This window comes from Macrobrachium nipponense, chromosome 20 (genome assembly GCF_015104395.2).
Source record: "Macrobrachium nipponense isolate FS-2020 chromosome 20, ASM1510439v2, whole genome shotgun sequence".
NCBI lineage: Eukaryota > Metazoa > Arthropoda > Malacostraca > Decapoda > Palaemonidae > Macrobrachium > Macrobrachium nipponense.
In genome coordinates this window covers 55,473,484-55,499,971 of record NC_061089.1, presented here as the reverse complement: position 1 = coordinate 55,499,971, position 26,488 = coordinate 55,473,484, and the positions used below count along the sequence as shown (strand labels likewise).

Genomic DNA, 26,488 nt, shown 5'->3' with positions numbered 1-26,488 from the left:
GAATCCAACAAGGTGGGAGCCTTCCAACTCCTCTTCAAGGGGCGCTACTGCTCAGCCGAACTCCAACCGCGCCTGGGCGAAGCGGAATCGGAAGAAGAGAAGCACTCTTTAAGGATGCCTTTGCAACGGCGATCCCTGGCAGTCTGGGACGATACTACAGATCCTGCCGAAGGGACGCCTGACCGGTGGGGATTCTCCACAACCTCCATAAGGCTTTCGACATTCCTCCTCCTCTGGGTCTGGGAGCGTTGCAATCACTGAGCACTGCACTTCCCTTACCTTCGATTGCTCGCATTTGGAGCTCCATCTTTTTGAGGGCGGCCTTCATGTTCGCCAACTCCACAGACGAATCCGCAGGTTCGGTGAAGGGTGAAGGAGCTGATACTGTAGGAGAGGATGCTACAACTACTTCATGGATAGGAACTATTGAATCCCTAACTGGCTCACTAGACCGAGACCTACTAGAGCTTCAAGAAGAAGCCTTTCTAAGCCTATCCTTTTCTAACTTCCTCAAGTAGGAGGTTAGAGCATTCCATCCTTCCTCACTCAGATTCTCGCACTCATTACAAGGATTAGTGAAAGAACATTCATTCTCCCTACACCGCTTACATACTGTGTGAGGATCTACCGAACCCTTCGGTAGTCTTACATTACACCCCTCATTCATACACACTCTAATTACATAACTAGAGTCCGACATCCTAAGAAAAATCAAAAGCGTAATCCAAAAAACAGTCCACAATAGGGTATGCCAAACCAAAGATCCAATACGTCACCAAAAAGACAGTCCAGATGATCAAAGGCGAACAAAAAGCGAAAACCAGGTCAGGAGGAACCAACAACGATGTTGTCGGAACCGGCGACAGAGAAAATCTGATTAGAAAACGGGAATGGTTCCTAGTCCTGCCACCCAGCGGCAGGGCGGTAGATCACCTGACCTACCTGTAGCGTGTGCCGCGAAATTTGAATTTCTGTCGGGAACAACGGAGTCTAAAGCTAAGTATATATCTGACAGGGAAGTTGAATGTACAAAACTGTAATCTAGTAACGGCAGTTAATAGTACTAGCTCTTTCCCAAAGAGCTAAATACATAATGAACTTGCATAACATGGATCCAATTTTTCACCCACCAATGGAATTGCCACCACTGTGGATTTTAAATCGAATAAAGATATGTACCTCCCTGTCTTACCTACTCAAAAAGCAAATGACAAGTACAGAAATGTACCGCCAACATGCTTTGGAGCACATTAGAAGAAAGGGAAACAAATTTATGGTATATAAGACGGCTCCAAAAATAATGATGGAGTAGGAGCATCTGCATATTCGAAAAATATGTTAATGAGAAAAAGCCTACCTTTAATATCATCAGTATTTACTCCTGAAGTCACAGCCATACAGACGGCTCTTGATGTGATATCTGAGGCAAAAGCAAGTGTCTCTGTTATTTTCAGTGACTCACATAGCGCTATAGATGCTATAAGACAGTATAAATCAGTAAACCAAATAGTGCAGGAAATACAAATAAAAATTCATCAACTCCTCCAATCAGGATTATCAATAGAAATATGTTGGATCCCAGCACACGTGGGAGTAAATGGAAATGAATATGCAGACTCAGCTGCCAAATCAGCCTGCACTATCCCTCCAACAATTACACTTGCCCCAGTGTCAGACTGGATAACATCTGTTAAACCATTGATTTACAAGGATTGGCCTTAGTGCCAACAAATAAACTTAAAAACATAAAAACTGAAGTGCATGCATGGAGGACATCCTCACAGGAGGAAAGATCGAAAGAGGTGATCCTAGCAAGGCTCCATATAGAACACACAAAATTCTTGCATGTTCACTTAATGTCAACACCACATGCTGACCCAATAAAGTGTAACAGATGTCAAACACCCAGCATTTACTTGTATAGTGCCCAAATTGGACCCAGCAAAGATCTATTTATCTACGGAATTAAAAAATGAAAGGTATTCTTGCTGAAAGCAAAGATTTTTCAATTAATAAGATCATAAATTTTTTAAATAAGACAGGTTTCTCAAATAAAGTCTAATTTAATTTTTTTTAATTTATTTATTTATTTATTTTTTCTCAGGATTGATCCCTGAGAACCAGCCTGAGAAGAGTCTACTTGGGACTCAGAGGTCTGGAAAAACTAAGCCCTATTAATATTAATATACTGCAATATTTTAACCCTTAGTGGACAGGTACCCTCATATGAGTAGCAATAACAGGTTTTGGGTGGTCGACAGATTCACTCATGGTGAGCATCAATATTACATGCCATCGATTTGAAGGGAAAGAGTTTCCAATACTTCTATAGCCCATAAATTCACTAATGGCAACTTTTAGATTGGCTAAAATCAAGAAGCAGGTAGCTAATGAGCTAGTTGTGATCTTCATTTCAAGGGAGCATCTTCTGCCTCCAAAAGTTACTGCATCTTCGATTTCGGTAAATTTACATAAATATTTTAAATGAATATAAATACTCAGAATTTGTTACTGATTCTAGGTCTTATCTATTTTGATATTGTGAGAGTTGTAATGATAATTTTACAAATTAAAATAAAATTATTTATCGAAAAAAAAAATGTATGTATACAGTGGACCACCCATATTCACGGGGGTTAGGTACACAACCACCCATGGATACCAAAAATCCACTATAGATTGGAACCCCTCTAAAAACGCTTATAACTATGTATTTTAATAACGGTAACACCAAACACCCTTCTAGAATTGCCTATTTTTATGTTATTTTAGTGACTAAATACATTCTTTATGATAAAAAAATGTACTGTTTGGTCACAAAAATAATATGAAAATACAGTAATTAGTGATTTTTTTCTAGGAAAGTCTGTGAATTACTGAATTTTCTGTGATTCACAGAAAAAATGCATCACCAAAAAATCCTTGAATAACTGAATCTGCGGTTGCTGAACCACGAATAAGCGGGCATCCACTGTAACTTGGTAAAATCTATGATTCTCTGATAAAAGAGGCCCCACAAGGGATTGTGTATAGTCTTTTTCAACTTCTTGTGGAAGGTATGGAAAAATAAAAAATAAAAAATTTGCTTACACCTTGTGCATTAGCATATCTTCCTCTTTCCACTGATGTGTGTTTTTTTTGTTTTTTTTTTTAATTTGGCCAACCTCAGTTTCCCTGGCCAGGGGTGCTGCATACTGAATTTTTAGCTCGGGGTTAATGTTTATTTAAAAGATTTCCCTATTAAAAGCATCTGGGGTATTTGTGAACTGTCAGCATTTGTAAGGGTACATTATACACCACAGATATAAAGGGGAGAGATTGGACAAACAAGTGATGATCGCATGCATGTACGGCGCCCTTGTTATGCGATGATTCTAAGAAATGGCAGAGGCAGCAACTGCAGAGACCAGCAGCAACAAAGCCACTTCTGACACCCAGTGCTGGGCCATCAACTGTGTCCCATACAGAAACAGGATCAAAAAAGTACAGAGGATCATATTTCACAAGATAGTGACTTTTTCCTTTCACAAAAATATTCATAACTGTGTTGAAACCACCTCAAGTAAACATGTGTTAGATCACAGACAACTTGCAGTCATTACATGCCTGCTTTTCAAGCTAATAAAGTAATGAATGTTGTAATAAACTCTTTATTAAAATCTATTTGACATTAAATTCATGTAGCCTAATAAATTAGCATGTAGGGTTACTGTCAGTCCATATAACCACAGCTAAGTCTGACAATTTTCCCTACTACTAGTACTAAAATGTACATAGTATCTGGAGGCCTAGCCCTGGCCCTGCTGCAGTTATAATGGTTAATGAAGTATTATAATGATATTGTTATGATACAATAAAGTTTTATACATACTTACCTGGCAGATATATACAATTAAATTACCCACCCAGCCTCCCCTCAGGAGATATATGGTGTAGAAAAAATCTGATGGAAAACGGGAATGGTTCCTATTCCTGCCACCCAGCGGCAGCGCGGTGGATCACCTGACCTACCTGTAGCGTGTGCGCGAAATTCGAAATTCTGTCGGCGCGACGGAGTCAATAGCTATGTATATATCTGCCAGGTAAGTATGTATAAAACTTTATTGTATCATAACAATATCATTTTTATACATTCAACTTACCTGTCAGATATATACATAGCTGATTCACACCATTGGAGGAGGGTAAAGACAGCTAATAACTGATTTAACAGAAATCACAACAATCGTTGTAGGTAATAATAAAATAAAACCTTGGTTCCTACCTGTTTAGACTGAAGACTTCATGGTTAATGCCCAGGAGTCTGCTTAGTCTCAAGAGCCTCAGCGAGATATTGATCTATTGCTAAGAGTTCTTGTAGGTCTGCCAAAGGGGTCTTATCCACTTACTTGGCCGATCCTATAAGGGCTATGTCAAAGGGTTTCAATCCACTTATATGACAAGAACCTTTTTTCTAAGGAGCACAATCCCGATCCCGATCACCTTAACCTAACCAAATGTTGTTTCTAAGATTGCAAGAAGTCATCCCCGAACTCCTTGCAAACAACCAAAAAACTCAATCACAATTACTTTACACCTAATTTTTTATGAAAAATAAATAAAAATAAACAAAAATCATTTCAATTTGTACTACCTCGCTTGTAAGACCTATTCACATTCTCATACTGTCAAAAGCACCAAAGGCCACCTGTGCGACACCAAGTACTCCTGCCAGCAGAAAATCCTGATACTGTCTCAAAAGGTGAGGTTCATGTACGAATTTAGACAATGTCTTTAATACTACTCCGTTTAAAAGGCACATTTCTAGTTCCTTACTAGCAAGGGCTACGGCCGCCTGTGCGACACCAAGCACTTTTACCAGTAGTAACACAAAAACCCGCCTCAAATAGTGGAGATCTACGTAATCAAAGACACCGTTTCTATCCAAGCCTATCCTGTAAGATAAACTCACAGTTCCTTACCTAAACAAGGCCATGGCCGCCTGTGCAACAACTAGCCGTCAGGTAAGAAAATAAAAGCCCATCCCAAAGGTATGGTATGGAAATATTAGACTTTTAATAAAAGTTTAAGGATCGGTATGTGTCCTCAGTCCCAGCACTGTATCCGCAGACACAAAAGGGCCTAGAGAGAAGCACTTGTCATAGGTAATTTTAACATCTCTAAGATAGTGGGATGCAAATACCGAGTTGCATCTCCAATAGGTCGCATTAATAATATCCTTCATGGACATATTCTTTTGGAATGATAATGATGTTGCCACTGCTCTTACCTCATGAGCCTTAACTCATAATATTTTAAAGGAATCCTCTGCACAATCGCTATGAGCCTCCATAATAACACTTCTAATAAAATACGCTAGCGCATTCTTGGACATTGGTCTTTTCGTGTCCCGAACTGCGCACCATAGACTTTGTTTACATGCCTTCAACTCTTCTTTCTTTTTAAGATAGAACCTAAGAGCTCTAACTGGGCATAAAGTTCTTTCAATTTTGTCTCCCACTAATGTTGAAAGACTTTTCACTTCAAAACTCCTTGGCCATGGTTTCGAAGGGTTCTCATTTTTTGCCAAAAACAGAGTTTGAAAAGAACAGATGGCTGCGTCTTTCTTAAAACCCACCCGAGAATCTAGGGCATGGATTTCACTTATTCTCTTAGCCGTCGCTAAGGCTATGAGAAAAACACACTTTCTCGTCCAATCTCTGAACGGGAGGTTCAAATTTCTCTGATGTAAGGAATTTGAGCACAACATCCAGATTCCAACTTGGAGGAGTAGCGGATATAGATTTTGAAGTCTCAAACGATCTTATCAGATCGTGCAAATCTCTATCCTCTGCCAAGTTCAAACCTCTATTTCTAAATACCGCTGAGAGCATACTTCGGTATCCCTTTATGGTAGGCACGGAAAGATTGGATTCCTCTCTCAGGAATAACAGAAAATCTGCTATATTGGTCACAGAGGTATCGGAGGAGGACAGCTTATTCTTCCTACACCATCTTCTAAACACATCCCACTTCGATTGGTAGACCCGAATAGTTGACGATCTTCGGGCTCTAGCAATTGCTTTCGAAGCCTTGCTTGAAAAGCCTCTCGCTCTGACCAATCTTTCGATAGTCGAAAGGCAGTCAGAGCGAGAGCGGGGAGGTTTTGATGGAACCTCTCGAAGTGGGGTTGTCTGAGAAGATCTATCCTGTTTGGAAGAGATCTTGGGTAGTCTACTGTCCATTCCTGTACCTCTGTGAACCAATCTTGGGATGGCCAAAACGGGGCGATGAGAGTTAATCTCGTCCCTGTTGATGCTACGAACTTCCTCATCACTACTCCTAGCAACTTGAATGGAGGGAAAGCGTAAGCGTCGAGTCCCGACCACTCCAGTAGCATGGCATCCACCGCTATCGCTCTCGGGTCTTCTACTAAGGAGCAGAAGTTCTCTATTCTTTTTGACAGGAACGTCGCAAACAAATCTATCTGCGGCCTTCCCCACAGGTTCCACAGTCTTTGGCAGACTTGTTCGTGCAGAGTCCACTCCATGGGGAGAACTTGGTTTGTCCTGCCGAGCCTGTCTGCTCTGACATTCCTTTCCCCTTTTACAAATCTGGTCAGGAGGGTGATATTCCTCTCCTCCGTCCATGACAACAGATCCTTCGTTATCTCGAATAGGGAAAACGAGTGCGTCCCCCCTTGTTTTTTTATATAAGCCAACGCCGTGGTGTTGTCTGCGTTGACTTGAATCACTTGATTTCTTACTTCTGACTCGAAGAATTTTAATGCCAGAAACACTGCATATAGTTCTTTGGCATTTATATGCCAATCCTTTTGCTCTTTCTTCCATTTGCCAGAGACTTCTCTTGCCCCTAGAGTCGCTCCCCATCCCGTCTCTGAAGCGTCTGAGAACAAGATTTGGTTTGGGTTCCGAACCTCTAGGGACACTCCCTCGTTCTTTTTGAGTGGGAGCAGCCACCACTTTAGGTGTTTCTTCGCCTCTATTGTTACCGGAAAAGTGTCCGACAGATGGCCCTTCTTCCAAGTCCAAGATCTCTTTAGGAAGAATTGCAGAGGCCTTAGATGAAGTCTTCCTAGGGATACAAATTGTTCCAGGGAAGAAAGAGTCCCTAGAAGGCTCAGCCACTCCCTAGCTGAACTCCTGTCCTTCTTTAGGAAGGATGTTACTTTCTGAATCCCTCGAAGAATCCTTTCTTGGGACGGAAAAACCCGAAAATCCCGAGAATTCATCTGAATCCCCAAATAGACTAAGTCCTGACTGGGGATCATCTGCGATTTCTTGAGATTCATGAGAAGTCCTAACTCTTTTGTCAATTCTAGTGTTTTCTTCAGATCCTCCAAACATTGTTCCTGGGATTTTGCTCTTATCAGCCAATCGTCTAGGTAAAGAGAGACGCTTATGCCTTCCAGGTGTAGCCATCTGGCTACGTTCCGCATCAGGTACGTAAATACCTGTGGAGCCGTGGAGAGGCCGAAGCACAAGGCCCTGAACTGGTAGACCTTCCCTTGCATCACAAACCTGAGATACTTCTTTGATGACAGGTGAATAGGAACATGGAAATATGCATCCTGCAGGTCTAGAGAGACCATCCAGTCTCCTCTTCGCAGGGCTGAAAGTACCGAGGCAGAAGTCTCCATCGAGAACTTTTTCTTTTCCACATATTTGTTCAGAATGCTCACATCCAAGACTGGCCTCCATCCTCCGGATGCCTTTGGAACTAAAAACAGGCGGTTGTAAAACCCCGGAGAGGAAGGATCCTGAACCTCTTCTATTGCCTCTTTGTCCTTCATTCCTATCACCATCTGAAGAAGTGTCTCCCTCAGAACAGGGTCCTTGTACTTCGCCGACAGTTCCTTTGGGGAATTTGACAAAGGTGGTCTGTCCTGAAAAGGTATAATGTAACCTTTCCCCAAGACTGCTAGCGTCTAAGGATCGGCTTTCCTTATCGCCCAAGCCCCTACGAAGTTTAGGAGTCTGGCCCCTACAGATGTTTGGAGGACTTCGCTGCTATTTTGATCTCTTGAAAGACCGAAAGGAGGACCTTCCTCGCTTTTCTGCTGCCTTCCTTTTCGTTGGAGGACGAGAGGAGGAACCTCTCCGAAAGGGCACTACCGGAGTACGAGTAGTCTTCCTCGCCACTGGTACTGCTGGTCTCGTTTTCTTGGAGGATTGTACTAATAGATCTTGGGTTGCCTTTTCAGCAAGAGACTTAGAAATCTCCTTCACCAATTGCGAAGGGAACAGGTGATCCGAGAGAGGAGCGTATAAAAGGGCTGACCTTTGTGAAGGAGATACCGCTTTGGTTAGAAATGAACCAAATAATGATCTCTTCTTCACTACTCCTGATCCAAATAGAGATGACAATTCTCCCGAACCATCCTGAACCGCCTTATCCATACAGGATAAGATGCAATGTAACACCTCAGGCTCTAAAACGTCTGGTTCATTTGCCTTCTTGGCCAGCACTCCAAGGGACCAATCCAAGAAGTTAAAAACTTCTAGTACATGGAAAAGTCCCTTGAGGTGCTGATCCAATTCTGACATGCTCCAATATGCTTTAGCTGTATTCAAAGCATGTCTCCTCGATGCTTCAACCAAGCTTGAAAAATCCGCCTCTGCGGAAGATGGAAGCATAAGCCCCATCGCTTCCTCTGTCCTGTACCATATTCCTCTCCTACCCCCGAGCTTACATGGAGGAGAGCAAAAAACTGTCTTTTGAGCTTCCTTCTTCACCTTCATCCAATTATTTAAAGATTGAATAGCCTTCTTCATTGATATGGCTGGCTTTATTTTTAAATACGAAGAAGATTTAGGAATCTTCGTACTCGAGAACAGAGATCTCGGGGAAGGAGGAGCTGCAGGGCTTAGTCTCTCCAAATTCTTGCAGGAGAAGAGAGGCTAACACTTTGTAATTAGATACCCCCTCATTGTTTGGGGTTTCTTCCTCCGACACTTCGTCCAACTCCATCATAGAAGGAGAGCGAGCTCTTTTATGAGAGTCTTTGTCCGTAGATTTATTCCCTTTAGGAGAAATACTCCTAGAAGGAGAGAGTGACAGATCTAGAAGCTCTCCCTTTCCTTTCCACTAAAACATCCTGAGACATCGAGGTCGAAACCGTAACCTTCGATGTACCAGGTTGCTTCCTTGAATTAGGGCTTCTATTTGTAGGAGACTCGCTATCCGAAGACATTACATGACTATATAAAGATCTTCTGTTACTCCTTGTAACTTCTCGCTCTTCCAGCTCTTCACGTTCAGCTGGCGCCTTGCGCCTGGCTGGCGCTTCGCGCTTGGTTGACTCTTCTCGCGCGGCTGGCGCTTCGCGCCTAGCTGGCTCCTCTCGCGCGGCTGGCGCCTAGCGCTTCGCGCCTGGTTGGCGCTTTGCGGCAGTCTGGTGTCTCGCGTCTGGCTAGCGCTTCGCGCCTGTATGTCGCTTCACGGCAGCCTGGCGCTTCGCTCCTGGCTGGCGCCTCGCGCCTGGCTGGCGCCTCGCACCTGGCTGGCGCTTCTCGCCTGGTTGGCGGTTCTTGGCAGTCTGGCGCTTCTCGTCTGGCTGGCGCTTCGCGCCTGGTTGTCTTTTCATGCTTGTTAGAATCCTCGCGTCTGGCTAGCGTCTCGTGCTTGGCCGTCGTTCCAGTCGTTTCCTTAGAGAAACTCTTCTTATGATATAAATGTTGTTCTGAAGAGTAGTCTTTATCTGAATCCTCATACGATATCGGATAGCGCCTGGTTAGCGCTTCGCGCCTAGCTGGCGCATCGCGCTTGGTTGGCGCCTCGCGCCTGGCTGGCTCTACACGCCTGGCTGGCGCCTCGCGCTTAACTGGTAGCTCTTTGCGGCTGACTGGCGCTTTGGGCTCGGCTGGCGCTTCGCGCCTGGCTGGCGCCTCGTGGCCCGAACGCGCGGGTCTGTGAAAAATAGACCCTTCATCCGAAGAAGAATCTTCTTTTCTGGGAGGTTGATAGTAAGGATTTTTTGACTTCTTCACAGGAAGATTAACATCCTTTCTTCTTGGAGGATCTCTCGAAAGAACCCCGACTAGAGAAGCAATAGACTCTTGCATATCTTTCAATATTTTAGTCGTTTCTTCTCTTTGGTCTAAACGAGAGGAAGGAGAGCATTCTTTCTCCATTCTCCACGACTTAGCGGGAGAAGCCAAAACCTTTGCTTTCTTGATCTCCGTCGGGGAATCCTCCGAAAAACGTTCCGGACTCGAGTTTATTCCCGATTCTTCCCAGATCCTCTTCAAGGGACGAGAACGATCCGCTGATCTCCATCCTCTTTTAGGTGAGGAATTCTCCGAAGACGAAAAACATTCACGTAGAACGCTTTTTCTAATGCGTTCTCTGGCAGTCTGTAACGTTACAGATTCTGCCGAAGAGACGTCTGACTGGTGGGGATCCTCCATAACCTCCGTAAGGCTTTTGACATTCCTTCTCCTCTGGGCTTGGGAGCTTGAAAGAGGTCTAGGCCTGGGAGCGTTGTGAAGCCAATCAGACGCCTCCTCCACTTCACTAGGGAAATTCACATCACTTTCCACAGCACTACTTTGCTTACCTTCTATGGCAGCCATTTTACGCTCCATTTTCATAAGCGCAGCTTTAAGGCTTGCGATCTCCGAAGCAGAGTCCGTAGGATCTGCATTCGGAGAAGGTCCTGAAATATTACAAGGAGCGTTCATAATGTTAGGGGAGGGTACAATATTACTCACCAAACCACTTGAAGATAGAGAGCTAGGCTTGGTTTTGGAAGATGACTTCCTTAACTGGTCTTTCTCTAATTTCTTTAAATAAGAAGTTAGAGACTTCCACCCTTCAGCACTCAAACTCTCACATTCATGACAAGTGTTATCCATCGAGCATACATACTTCCCTGCTATTTTACATACAGTGTGAGGATCAACCGAAGCTTTCGGCATTCTCACCTTGCACCCTTCATTCACACACATTCTCACCACACTTCCAGAATCAGACATCATGATGAAAATTCCAAGCCAAAATCCAAATAACGATCCACAAAAAGCGTATGCCAGTACAACGATCCAAATACGTCACCAAAGGGTCCAAAACGATGATCAATTGTATCCAAAAACGAAATCCAGCCGGAGATACCAACAACGATGTTGCCAGTATGGCCGACAGAAAAAATCTGATGGAAAACGGGAATGGTTCCTATTCCTGCCACCCAGCGGCAGCGCGGTGGATCACCTGACCTACCTGTAGCGTGTGCGCGAAATTCGAAATTCTGTCGGCGCGACGGAGTCAATAGCTATGTATATATCTGACAGGTAAGTTGAATGTATAAAAATGTTATTTACAATGTCATCAATAAGTTCTCAAACCTCCTTGTATGCAGGGGACTCAGCTGAATTTGATCTGCCAGAACACTTAAAAGGTAGTAAGCTATTCAATTTTACCATTTTCTATTACGAAACTGTGTTTTCAAAGTTACAAGCTCTTTAGCATAATTTTTTTTCTTACTTCAAAAATATTAGATACCTGTAAGTTGAAATTTTCAATAGTATTACCAACCTGAGACAAAAGGGTAGCCATATCTTCCTGTTGCTGTCTTATAGAGCACAACCTCTCCCTAATATGAGCATCCAAAACAGTCATGGCTTGCGTTTCTTGTCGTGTTAACTGGTCTCTAAGTTGAGTAAAATATTGTTTCACACGAGCTCTTGCTTCTTCTGCTGTACCTCCAGTCCCAGGTTCTGTGCCCACATTGTCTGTGGTAGATCCTTCCAGTTGTCGCGCCACACTTTCTGTAACAAGGTTGCAGTCTAAACTGGCAAAGTTTGTATTTAACTGACAAATGGCAGAATCAGATAAAAAAAAATAATAAAAACTTTAAATAACACCCAAAGCTTCTAATACTGATTTAAGCCTATTAATATTTAAGTGTACATCAGAGTACGTAATATAACAAATACAGTAGTGCCTCAGGTTACGAAACTAATCCGTTCCGTAGCAACCTTCATAACCTGATTTTTTCGTATCTAGAACTACGTTTTACATGTAAATTGCCTAATTCGTTCCAAGCCCTACAAAAACACCACAGTACATTTTATAATAAAGCTAAATTGACCAATAAACAATGAAATACAACAATTTGGACCATTCAATACCTAACATAACCATGACTGTACCTGTAAATAAAGTGTATTAGTGTACAGGGTACAAGAAATACTGTACGTACATGTAAATATGTATGTAGTAAAATGTGGAACCTTACCTTTCGAGTGAGGCTATGTCTAAATGTGATGATAGAGGAGGAGGACAAACAGCAGAAAACATGAACACTTAACTTTACGAAAAATTAAAAAATGGCAGAAAACATTAACACTAAACTTTACGAAACACATTAACAAATAGCAGAAAACATTAACACTCCTTGATTATCTCCATCTTCGTTCTCCATAGAAAGCATCCTCTTCTGTCTGTGAACTTCAGCAACATTCTTGGGACCCATGGCTAATAACGTAAGTAATTAAGTTCACACACAAAACGATAAAGTAACTTACAGGACAACGAAATGAAATCACTAACACGAATTTACGTTAACAAACGAAATATATGTGCATTAACAAATTCCAGGTGTTTACGATAACGCTGCCGCAAAAAATGGTCAAGGAACGCCTTTACATAGGGGCATGATGGGACAGATGCTGCCCAATAGGAGAGTAGGATCTTACGGCGGTGACTAGCATCAGGAACCAATAGGAGAGCGGGAGGATGGTGGCGAGTCTACTGAGTTAGTGGCGCTCTAGTTTTAAAATTGTTCTCGGCGGCCCAGGTGAACCTCGGACTTTACCCTTTTGCAACCTGAATTATTTTTGTACACAGAAGCAAAAAAATCTTCGTCTTAGCTTTCGTAACCTGAATTTTTCATGCGTAGGGACTTTCGTATGTAGAGGTTCCACTGTACAGAAGAAATGTAAAAGTTTTCAAACTTTTTAATTACTGAAACATTTATAAAAACTGGAAAATATTTAGAGCGTAATAAAAATGGTAATACTAGAACAGTACCACATGCACCCAGTTATGGTTTTACATGGTAATGCTGTCTCAATTGTGACCAAATTCCAGACCGTCACAGCCATCATGTGGGTTTACAACAATCTAAGCATGTCAACACCTACAGTGAATTCCTTACAGGCCATGAAGATACTAAAACAATTGGACCATAATTAGTTGGTGCCAAAAAGTCTTTGCAAACTATTAATTAGGGATGACAGGTAGTTAGAATTATACTCAATAGGAATGGTAGTACTTATGATAGTTGATAGTTCAGATATGGTAGATTCATCAGCCTCTTCTAATTTTCCATCATGGCATCCTTCATGATATAAACTTGAAATGGTTTTTTTCTTGTTAAATCTCACATAATTGGTAAATGTTAAACTCCTTCCCAGAACACTCTATGGACTTAAAAACCATAACACATTTTAATTCTTTCATTAGCAGAGTGCCTTCTTTATTATTCCATTTCTCTGAAAGCTATTGGTTCAGCTGCTTACCTACTTGTCCTGATCATTCATCCATTCAGCCACTCAATTTTCCCCACCTAAACTGCAATTTGAGCTACTTACACAGTTAAACTAATTGGTTTGCAGTAACAAATATGACAAATTTTCTAAGACAATTTGTATTTTTCATAGCTACAAACCTTCGGTCTTAACAATAGGATAGTTTCTAGCGCCTAGCTGGATCCAGTTAAAAAACAGATGAAAGCAAGAAATCTTGTGATACCTGACAACGCATGCGTAGATCGGGTGAAGGATGGTCGAAGTAAAGAAAATACCAAATTTGTAACTAATTTGTATTTTTCATAACTAACAAACCTGAGGTCTTAACATTAGGATTTACTAGCGCCAAGCTGGAAACCGGTAGAATTAAAATTACACTTGTGAGATCCAGGGACTATTGGCATCTATACCAGGTCACGGGGCATGTATACCCAGAATGCCCACGGCTACCTGTACCCACCAGTTATATTTCTAACCCAGTTTAGACTGCTAGAGGGGTGGTTCGAGGTGGGCCTTTACCTGTTAAGACCTCAGGTTTGTTAGTTATGAAAAATACAAATTAGTTACAAATTTGGTATTTGTTCATATACGGAACAAACCTTCGGTCTTAACATTAGGATAGACTTACTATTAGAGGGAGGTAAGTCTCTACAACTGACTGGGAGTTTGCCACCTTATCCATTTCTGAATATATAGGGAAATTCTAAGAGAATGGACAATGAACCTAGAACCAAAGATATAAGCGGATCTATTGGTTTTCCCCCACTGGGTGTAGATACCATTCTATTGTTTACTCTTGTCCCTTGCAACTGGATCCACCTTCACCCCTCTTTTCCCTATTATCCAGAGGGGTGTGTTGCTACTGAAAAGTATATCATAACCTAAGATAGCTTCACAGTATGGCTGACCACCTCACCTGCATCTAGTCCGTTCCAGTACATGACGGTACTCTCCTTCATATTGCCCGTAGTTAAAGGAGTAGGAAGAAAGTAGTAAAGAAAAAAGACCAGTCATCCCATTCATTCTACTTTCATACCTTCATCGTAGACTAGACGCAAACTGACCTGCCCGGGGCACTGGATGAGCTATATCCCTTGTTGGGCCACCACCACTGGGCCCAAGGAAAAAGTGTCCAAGGATCTATAGGCAACGTCTTTCAAATAAAATGAGGTGAAAGTTGTTTGGCGTTTCCACACACCAGCTTTCAGAATTCTATCCACAGACATGTTCTTCTTAAATGCCAGAGAAGCACTCAAGCCCCTGATGTCATGAGCTCTACCTCCCACCTGGCTATCTGACCCTCTGTCTTCTGCCATATAAGCATCTCTGATCGTCTCCCTTAGCCAAAACGATATTGTATTCCTGGACACTTCCTTCTTGTTCCGTCCTGTACTTACGAACAACCTCCGGCACCCCGGCCTGAGGTGCCTTGTTCTCTTTAAGTACTCCCTTAGTGCCCTGACGGGGCACAGGAGCATCTCATCTTTGTCATTGTCTACAAAGTCTGCCAAGGAAGGTATGGTAAAGGAGTCGAATCTGCCGTCTACTATTGTTGGATTTTGGGTCTTGACCACGAATTCTGGGACGAACTCAAATACCATTGATCTCCAACCTCTCGAGTGCTTTATGAGATATGACAGGCCATGTAGCTCCCCCACCCTTTTGGTTGAAGTCAGGGCCAATAAGAAGCCTGTCTTCAGGGTCAGGCTCCTATCCGTGGACTGCCTTAGTGGTTCGTAGGGGGGTTTTGTCAGACTACTCAGTACCCTGGTCAGATCCCAATCTGGGGCTTTTAGCTCCTTTGGTGGGCATGACTGTTCAAAGCTCCTCATCAGCATGGCCAACTCCCATGAAGACGATATGTCCACTCCTTTCATTCGTAAGACTGAAGCTAGAGCCGCCCCGTACCCCTTCACTGCAGATACAGACATATGCTTTTCTGTTCTGAGATATATCAGAAAGTCTGCTAACTGCTGAATAGTGGTACCGAGTAGAGCGGAGACAAGTTCCCTATACGACACCAATCACAGTATGCTGACCACTTTCCTTGGTATACTGTCGCAGATGATTTTCTGATATTTCCTGCCATCTGAGTTGCTGCTTTCTGCAAAAACTCTCTCACTCGGAGGAGATACTTGACAGTCTCCACCCCTGAAGCGATAGGGACTTCACCGACTGGTGGTACCTCTCCATGTGCGGCTGACACAGTAGGTTGCTCCATGGGGGTAACTCTCTCGGCACATCTACTAGGAGTTCCAGTAGGTCTGGAAACCACTCTGCTTTCGGCCATAATGGGGCTACCAGGGTCATCTTGAGGTTCTGAGACCGCATTACCCTGTTCAGAACCTGACGGATTAGACAAAATGGAGGAAATGCGTACACGTCCAGATTGTCCCAGGGGTGTTGTAGCGCATACTTCTGCTACTGCCTCTGCGTCTGGGACTACTAAACAATACACTTCCAACTTTTTGTTGTACCTGGTTGCGAATAGGTCTATGATCGGTCCTTCCCACAACATGAGCATCCTGTCCACTACCTGTTGGTGCAGGGACCACTCCGTTCCCAGAATCTGATCCCTGCGGCTCAACTTGTCGGCCACTATGTTTCTTTTTCCCGGAATATACCTGGCCCTGATGTCTACCAGGTTCTCTATAGCCCACTGGTGAAGTTGAACTGTCATCACATGTAGCTGCCGAGAAACTAGGCCTCCTTGCTTGTTTATATAAGCTACTACTGTGGTGTTGTCTGACATCAATACCACTGAGTGTCCCTTTACTCTCTCCCTGAATTCCTGTAGAGCTAGAAACGCTGCTTTTAACTCCAGCACGTTTATATGGAGTTCTCTGTCCTTGCAACTCCATTTTGCTGACACCATCAACTCTTCCATATGGGCTCCCCAGCACTCTAGTGACGCATCCGAGAACAGCAAAAGGTCTGGAGAGGATTGTTGAAGGGGGACACCCACTGTCAGATTGTCGTCGTTCATCCACCACAGCAAGTCTTTCCTCACTTCTGCCGACAAGGGAATTTGCTCGTACGGGTGATCTACTATTGGTGACCAAAACTCCTTCATCCTCCATTGTAGGGACCGAAGGTGTAGCCTTCCTTGTGGTACTAGCTTCTCCAGGGAGGTTAGGATTCCCAGCACCACCTGCCACTGTCTTGCTGGCTGTGTCTGTTTTCCCAGAAAGGCATTCACCACTTGTTTGCATTTCTCTATTCTTTGGTCTGTCGGGAATACTTTGGCTTGTGCTGTGTCTATAACCATTCCAAGATATTCCAAATGTTGACTTGGATCCAACTGCGACTTTTCCTGATTTACCACAATACCTAGGCTGTGACAAAGCTGCAGGAGGGTCGCCCTGTCCCTGAGTAATTTCTCCCTGGACTTTGCTATCACCAGCCAATCGTCCAGATATCTTATTAGCCTGATCCCCTGAGCATGCACCAACGTCGACACGAGGGTGAACACTCTTGTAAAAACTTGAGGAGACGTTGTCAATCCGAAGCACAGGACCTTGAATTCGAAAGCTTTCCCTGCAAGACTGAAGCGGAGAAATTTCCTTGAAGACTGATGGACTGGTATCTGAAAGTATGCGTCCTTTAGATCGACTGTCAGCATAAAGTCTCCGATCCTGACTGCTTGTAGAACCGTTTTTGGAGTTTCCATCTTGAAACTGGTTTTCCTTATAAACAGATTCAGCGTTGACAGGTCTATTACTGTCCTCCACTCCCCGTTGGCTTTGGGTACCAGGAAACTCCTGCTGTAGAAGCCTTTTGACGGACTGCATACTTGTTGCACAGCTCCTTTTTCCATCATCTTCTTCACTTCGTCCTGAAGAATAGTGGCCTTCTGAGATTTGTGGGCATAAGCGACGTGGGGTAATGGCTGATCTGTCAGGGGCGGGGTTACCTCGAACGGGATTAAATACCCGATCCTGAGAACATCCACCACCCACTGCTCTGCCCCTAGTTCCTGCCACACCTTCCAGTGATTTGCCAGGCAACCCCCCACTGGTGTGGCCGAGTGATGGGAGGCGCCCATCCTATCTTCTTGAGCCTCTCCCTCTTCCCCTATTGCCCCTTCCTCTGTTGTTTCTATTATGAAAGGGCCGATGAGTTAGCCTCTTTGGGGAAGAGGGTCTTGTGACTCTATTAGGGATGTTATGTCTCACTGTCTTCTTCCGAGAAATTTGCTGTTGTCTTCCCTCCAAAGGAGTAGTTTGACTGTTAGACGTTTTCCTAACTGCCTGTTGCACCAACCTATCGTTAGTGTCCATCCTTCTTCTATCTATCGCCTCTTCCAGTATGACCTCTGGCAACAGCAGTTGCGATTCCAAGATATCCCCATTCCTCATTGCTAACAGGGAATCCAAATCCACATTGCGGCTTAGTCTAGCCAACGCTGCATCTCTCCTCATTAGCAGGATATTTGCCCGTACATTGGCACTTACGTTTGTCAGATACGCAATCGCCTTGAAACCTGACTGTAGTAATCTAATGAACAATGGTTCATCCACTACTTTTCTTGTTGCTTCCGAGGATGCAATCTTCGCCACTGCTGTTGACCAAAGGTCTAACCAAGAAGCAGCCTGAAAGACAGAAGAAGCTGTTGCTTCTAACGTAGCAGCCTCTTGGTACGTCATCGAAGGGCACTCCATTTTAACCTGATCCAAGGTTAATCCAGGCCTTAATCTTACAACATTAGGGTTCATTTGTCTAGACAGCAAAGGGACCTTCGGTGTCGTGTAATATTTCCTTTGCTTTATCATTGGAGGGGGAATAAATTTAAATGATCTATTAGATCTTAAGGAATTATCCCTCCCTGCAATCTTTGCGTTTACGTGTTGCAAGACCGACTCCGCATGACTCGAACAAGGCAGTTCATACGAAACCTTGGTATCCCTTTTTAATCCAAATGCCATGTCAATTCCAGGCGGAAGCATACTGGCCGGTGTTTCTGTCTTCTCCGAAAGGTTATTGAATTGACGAATCAAATCAATCACCTCTGCATACGAGGCCAGAAACTCTTGGTTTTCTCCTTCCTCCTGCTCTAGTGTACCATTCTCCGTCACAAGGGATGTTGTCTCGCCCCTATCTTCTGACAGACGGCCCGGAATTCCACGGCCGCCTGCCCCTACGGCCGCGGTCTCTTTGATCTTTGCTGGCCGCTGTTGGCTCGATCCCGGATAGTCAGCAGGGGAACGAGAACGCCTCACTCTTTCTCTGCTCACGGATCTAGAGCAAGAATCTCGTCTAGATCTCCAAGATGAAGGCTCCCTTAAGACAGATATAACTTCGTCTCTATTAGTATTGGCATCGTTTATGAGCGTCGGGGAGCTCGGCCTCGACCGTTCATCCAGACGGACACTGCCTTCCACGAACGTATCCGCCGAGGTTGCCAACTCCCTATTTTTCGTACTTTTAATAGGAGCCTTATCGTCCTTCGTAGTATTTTGAACGGCCTTACGGGCGAAACTGGGACCTGCATTCTATCCTCTGCTGCACCTTTCGCCGCCAACGTCGATTTTACCAGCGGTATCGTAGTTTTTGCGATCCGAACTGGCAACTCCTCATCGGCCGCTAGTCCGTCGGCCGTCGCCTCTCTCGCTTGTTCGGATTCTTGCGAACGGCTTCGTCTGCTAACCTTGTGCTTAATAGCCACTGACTTCCCGACCTTCCTGCTGACTTGGATATGACAGTCTTGGTCCGAAGATGAGGAAGAACTGATTCTTCTCCTCTTAGCCCGAGGATCCGCTAGGAACTCCCGAATCCTCCTCCAACGCTTGACTGGCGCTCGCCGTGACGTTATCGGACTTAGCGATGACGCCGAACTAGAGGAAGAAGACGAAGAAGGTGAATCGCACTTTTTCTTTTTGTCTCTCTTATTCATTCTCTTCTCTATATCCTGTAATTTCTGCATTACAATTTGCATTGACGGGTCAGAAGGCGTATTAGCGTCTGGGTGCAGCGAAATAGGCCGAGAAGCAGCCTGTGACGTCATCACGCCTGCCATATCGGTGTGTGACGTATGTTGTGACGTCATCCCTCTCGAAGAGAAAGACCGAGAGGTTTCTGCTGGCAACCGCACGTTTGCTGCCAAACTACCTCCCACGTTCTGCATCGCTGTAAACACTGAGTTTGATGGCGAAGCCGCGGCATTAATTCCCATAAATTGCAAGCCTGGGGGATGAGGAACATTCAGCGCTGCCGGACCCTGCTGGAACCGTGACGTCATATAATGCGCAAGCAGACCATCCAAGGTTGGTACGCCTGGTAGGCCTAGCGCTGACCACGTACCATCTAACCTATGCGCTTGAGGAGCAGGAGCCTGGAACAAAGATGGCAGATCTCTCCCTCTACTTGCTGGGAACAAAGGAGAGTGCATATTATTCATAAAATTACCCAAGGCCCCTCCTGACGTTTCCGATACTGAACCGCTAGGAGAAACCGAAGGGGTATGAGACAAATCAAAAGCAGGTGGAGAAACATATGGAGCAGCCTGGTTTATTGCCGATACAAAAGAAGCCGGTAAGGTTTGGTCATCCAAAGATGGTGTCACCACCTTCCTTTTGTATTGGCTCTTCCCATAGAACTTCTTCCACTGTTCCACCGACCAACCGCGACAAACAGAACATGGATTAGTAATCGTACATACGTTTTCCCTGCACCTACTACACGTTGGATGAGGATCCGTCGACACCGAAGTTAGGAACCTAGAACATGGAAAGCCAGTGACTCCTGGGCATTTCCTTTGTCTCCTCTTCGAAACGGTAGACGATCCCGATGTTGAGGCAAAATTCTCCATCATACCACTTATACACTCTTCCTCACACTGAGCACACTCGGAGAAAGAAAAGGTAATAAGAAATGAAAAATGAAATGGATAAAGAACGGGCAAACTGAAAAACCGGCTTTAAATCAGATAGACAGTAACACGTCTTATCTTAAAGGCGGTAGGAAAATAACTGGTGGGTCACAGGTAGCCGTAGGCATTCTGGGTATACATGCCCAGTGACCTGGTATAGATGCCAATAGTCCCTGGATCTCACAAGTGTAATTTTAATTCTACCGGTTTCTAGCTTGGCGCTAGTAAATCCTAATGTTAAGACCGAAGGTTTGTTCCGTATATGAACAAATATATTTTGTTATAAAAACCCAATACTAATACAGTAATACAAAGTTATCTTCTCCCAGCTCCACTGATTTCTTGAATCTAATGGTCCAGACTACAGGAAAAGTGCAGGGGACCCAGAACTGATAGATGTGTGCACAGGGCTACTGCCATACTTCTTTTGATTATGAAACAAAAGACTAAAGTGTGAAAGTGGAATAATATTGAATAATAAATAAAAGTTTTTTATGAAAAAATTTGCTTTTAAAAATTCCCATTAATATAATATCATAACAAATCACCCAATGCACACTCATATTCCCTAACCCTTTAACGCTGATTGGACGTATTAAACGTCAACAAAAATTGTCTGTCGGGTGCCGAACCCACGTATGGTACGTCGACAAAAAAAGTTTTTAAAAAAATTTGCGGAAAAATAGTTATAGGCCTACTAGGCAAAAACTTTTGAATCATGCGCCTTGGGGGATGCTGGGAGCTCACGGATCAAGCTGTTGTTTTGTTTACAGTCGTTACCCAGGCGCGCAAGCACGAATTTCTATCTTCTTGCACTAAAAAGCATCAGCGACACATCTCAGAAATTATTTCGTCACTTTGACATCATTTTTGCACCATTTTATATTAGCCGTTACATAGAGTATTATATATGAAAATGTGTGCAATTTCATGTAGAATACAACAAAAAACAACTCATGGTTGTAGCTTTTATCAGTTTTGAAATATTTTCATATAAATAACGATAAGTGCCAAAATTTCAACCTTCGGTCAACTTTGACTCTGCCGAAATGTTCGAAAACCGCAATTGTAAGCTAAAACTCTTACATTCTAGTAATACTCAATACTCAATCATTTACCTTCATTTTGCAACAAATTGGAAGTCTCTAGCACAATATTTCGATTTATGGTGAATTTTAGAAAAAAAACATTCCTACGTCGGTGCGGTAACTACCAAAAAAATAAATTTTTTTTCATCCAATTGTCGTAATGTTTGCACAGTTTTATATTAGCCGTTACATAAAGTTTTATATATGAAAATGTGTGCAATTTCATATAGAATACAACAAGAAACAACCCATGGTTGTAGCTTTTATCAGTTTTGAAATATTTTCATATAAATAATGATAAGTGCCAGAATATCAACCATTGGTCAACTTTGACTCAACCGAAATGGTAGAAAAACGCAATTGTAGTGTAAGCTAAAACTCTTACATTCGAGTAATACTCAATCATTTACCTTTGTTTTGCAACAAATTGGAAGTCTCTAGCACAATATTTTGATTTATGGTGAATTTATGAAAAAAAAAATTTTCCTTATGTCCACGCGGTAACTCTTCCGAAAAAATCATAAAATTTTTTGTCCGATTGTCGTAATGTTTGCACCATTTTAAATTAGCCGTTACATAAAGTTTTATATATGAAAATGTGTGCAGTTTCATGTAGGATACAACAAGAAACAACCCATGGTTGTAGCTTTTATCAGTTTTGAAATATTTTCCTATAAATAAGGATAAGTGCCAAAATTTCAATCTTTGGTCAACTTTGACTCGACCGAAATGGTAAAAAAGCGCAATTGTAAGCTAAAACTATTACATTCTAGTAATATTCAATCATTTACCTTTATTTTGCAACAAATTGGATGTCTCCAGCACAATATTTTGATTTATGGCAAATTTATGAAAAAACTTTTTCCTTACGTCCGCGCAGTAACTCTTCCGAAAAAATCATAAATTTTTTTGTCCGATTGTCGTAATGATTGCACCAATTTAAATTAGCCGTTACATAAAGTTTTATACATGAAAATGTGCACAATTTCATGTAGAATACAACAATAAACAACCCATGGTTGTAGCATTTATCAGTTTTGAAATATTTTCATATAAATAATGATAAGTGCCAGAATATCAACCATCGGTCAACTTTGACTCGACTGAAATGGTAGAAAAACGCAATTGTAAGCTAAAACTCTTACATTCTAATAATATTCAATCATTTACATTTATTTTGCAACAAATTGGAAGTCTCTAGCACAATATTTCGATTTATGGCGAATTTATGAAAAAAAACTTTTTCCTTACGTCCGCGCGGTAACTCTTCCGAAAAAATCATAAATTTTTTCATCCAATTGTCGTAATGATTGCACCATTTTAAATTAGCTGTTACATAAAGTTTTATACATGAAAATGTGCGCAATTTCATGTAGAATACAACCATAAACAACCCATGGTTGTAGCTTTTATCAGTTTTGAAATATTTTCATATAAATAACAATATAGAAAAAATTCGACCTTCGGTCAACTTTAACTCAACCAAAATGGTCGAAAACTGCAATTGTAAGGTACAACACTTACAGTCTAGTAATATTCAATCAATTACCTTAATTTTGCAACAAACAGGAAGTCTCTAGCACAATATTTCGAATTATGGCAAATTTTTGAAAACTGCTTTTTTTTAAGTCCGCGCATTACGAATTCATGCATCATATTGTGATAATATTTTCTCTGTGTTGCTTTGATCGTTTCACAATTTTTTATATACCAAAATCATTGCAATTTAGTGTACAATACAATGAAAAAATAATGAACTCATTAGCTTTAACCGTTTTGCTCACAGCGCTATTTGTATACAATTATATGACTTTTTTTTTTGCGCTGTCATATATTCCAATATTTATAAATGATAATAATGATATTTTTTTCATTTCTGATGGTTGCATACTAAACTTCAGGCAATGATAAAAAAGGAGCCAAAAATGAACTCTTACTCTTGAAAATTAAGCGGGCTGTGATTTTTTGAAAAAAACTTTTTTTCCACTTCGGCGCTCACTCGCGAACGCCACCGGCATACGGGAGACACTTTCGGAAATACCGGCTCGGCATTTAAGGGCTAATTGAAATCACTAACCAAGTTTATGTGCAGAATCTGTAAGCTCTTGGGCCACCCTCTTGATATGCTGTGTAGTTGTACTAATAGTAGAACGAATCCTTTCTGCTTCTTGCTCCAAAAGTACATGCTGTAAATTTAAGATAATAAAATATTTTATGAAAATGCAAAAATAAATACAAATTAATCCTATACACCTTTACAAAGGTCTAGAAAACTCTCAGAAGTGATAATATAAGATAGTGCTTTTGTCACTTTGTCAAACACTCTGTTCTTTATTGAAAATAATCCAACCATAACATTAAGGTACCTCTATAGAACATAAAAAAAACTGCTTGGTACCAAAACATAAGTATAGTGTCATAAAAAATAAATTTTTTTCTTTTTAAATTATCTGTAAAATGCTCTAAGTCTCATTATACTGATATTATTCAAAATTCATATCACTATACTCTGTTTTTTTCTGTCTGTCCATCCGCCTGTGTTGTTTGCACATGTTAACACTGCGTCCCGGGCTTTAAATAATATCCTATTTCTATAATAACAGTGTAATTCCCATACAGTATATTATTAGAACACTTTTCTGTTGCAAATGTACACCCAGATATCCTATTATTTACCTAAAACTTACACATAGCGTAACTATTTTAAGCCCGGGACGCAGTTTCTCCATGCGAAAACACCACAGGCGGATGGACAGATGGAAAAAACTGAGTATAGGGAACCAGGCAATGGGTTATTGACTTGACCTTTATATTTTCCAGGGACAGTATGCTCACGTGTAAGAACAAGTCAAACAAGTCAAACATAAGTAGACTGATATTACAAAGAATATAGAATGAATAAAAACACATTAAGTATCCTTCAAGATAGCAAAAGTCTCTCATAAACCTTATGTATCAACATTGCCATGACTATCCCACAGTTTTACACTAATAGGGACTACAGACCTCTACTACTAGTGGATGATAGGACTGCAAGAATTATAAGATATACCAAACAAGATGGTAAAGAGATGGCGCATTCTCTCTTGGAATAAACGCTGTGAACATTAGTCAAATAGAAGACTTTTTGGCAATGATGTGCTCTTGAATATTCCTGACATCCAGTAGATAAAACAGCATTACAGCCTGGCCAACCCACAATGATGAAATGCAATGGGTTCAGGTGATGCTACTATTGTAGGAGTATGCACTTCTCATTTTGTAGGGAACAGGTTCTGAGTTGGGAAACACTGCAGACTGTGATGACAAGCAAAATGTGATTCATAGCTTAAGATGAAAAATATTAATTATGCCACTGAAAAACATGACATACTAAAGTAAAATGGTAATAGTAATTTAGTTACATTAACACAACATTCTACAGCAAAATGGTATATAATAAGTCAGTTACATTATCGCTAGCATCAGTCATGCCTCCTTTTATACTGACTTGACTGCAGCCTATATGCAAGAAATACCACTATACTTCAGCCATTCACCTGTCTTCAATTGTAACAGTCACACTAGTACTAATGAAAGACAACCATATATGCAGACTTAGGCCTTTATATATTTGGACTGCTATAAAATTTGGTTCCTTGATGACGTACCTGTCTATTTGAATTGCCAATTATCCAATGTTCAACAGGACAATTTTGTTAACCTTGGTCTATTCATTGATAAGCTAGCAGTATCTCTGTTTGATGAAGTTAGCCATAATCATAAGACTTGTGGTATCTTTTATGTAGTGTCACTCATAAAACTTGAATATGTGTTTGATGGACAAGAGGACTGTAATTTCTATTATACAATGTCTCTTAACACCAGTTTAATTCTGTATAGGCAGAAGTCTCAAATGTTAGCACTGAAAACAGTATCCAACACGATGCCTGCGAAGAATACGCCACCTAGAACTCTGAACAACTGAATTTTATTTGTTAAATCATCCTTACAACTTTATACAGAGCATCAAGATAGTACTGGTTTGTCTAAATTTTCTCAGTCCATCAAGATGTTTCTTTGATGTTGTAACCCTGTCTTTTCAGCTGGCTCTACATTACTTTTCTTTATACAGTGGAACCTCAGTTTTCGTACAAATCTGTTCTAGAACGTCCCTTGAAGTCCGAAACGTACAAAATCCAAAACTATATTTCCCATGAGGAATTACATACAGAAAATGATGAAAATTACATACAGAAAACAATGAGAAATAAATATAAATGACTAATGAAATGAAAAAATGAACATTTAACATCACTCTTACCTTTATGGAAGACACTTGTTAGCAAGATGGAGAGGAGGGGAGAGGGGGTAGGAGGTTATTGTTTGGAAGGGGAATCTCCCTCCAGAAGGACTTCAGGTATCAAGGGCCTGTCTGGGGTTACTTCTCTTTGTTGTTTACTGGCACTATCTGAGGTTACTTCCCCTCTTCATTTTTTACTGGCACTAAGACCAGCTTGAGAGTCACTGAACCCCTGTCGCACAATAAAACTGTCTAGAGACATTTGTTTCTGGGGTTTCTTTAAAATTTTCCTAAAGTTAAATACAGCATTACAGTATCATTAAACATGTTGGAGATGGATTACAACAGCTTTGTTAGGATGATAATTCTCCACAAAATTTGTTACATCACTCCACGTTGCAAGCATGTCTTTAATCACTGAAGTAGGCACATTATGTATGACCATTCGCCTTCTGAATTTTTCAAACCAGCCTCTGCTGGCCTTAAATTCACTACCAGCAGCCCTTGTTGTAGGCATTTTCTCACTGAGAACATAATGCAACATCCTCCTACACTTTGCTAAAAGTTCTTTCTTGAATTCTATAGCATTCTTGGCTTTTTTACAGAACAACTAACACTTGGAACTTCCTTTGGCCCAATGATGGCTTATTTAGCAGTTGCGCTCAAATAAAAAAAAAATCACAAACGAACACAAATGCAAAATGGGTCATGAGAAAACACA

The 26,488-nt window shown here is 41.8% G+C and overlaps 1 protein-coding gene across 3 annotated transcripts in view; it reads right to left on the bottom strand.

The window, feature by feature from the left end:
- Positions 1-26,488, bottom strand: part of LOC135226027 (E3 ubiquitin-protein ligase TRIM23-like) — a gene marked incomplete at its 5' end in the record, with an annotated part of 91,489 nt that overhangs the window by 41,146 nt on the left and 23,855 nt on the right. For all 3 annotated transcript variants that reach the window (XM_064265514.1, XM_064265507.1, XM_064265521.1), the window contains 2 exon segments: positions 11,533-11,765; positions 23,563-23,671. In XM_064265514.1, the coding sequence (XP_064121584.1) occupies positions 11,533-11,765; positions 23,563-23,671 (342 nt within the window).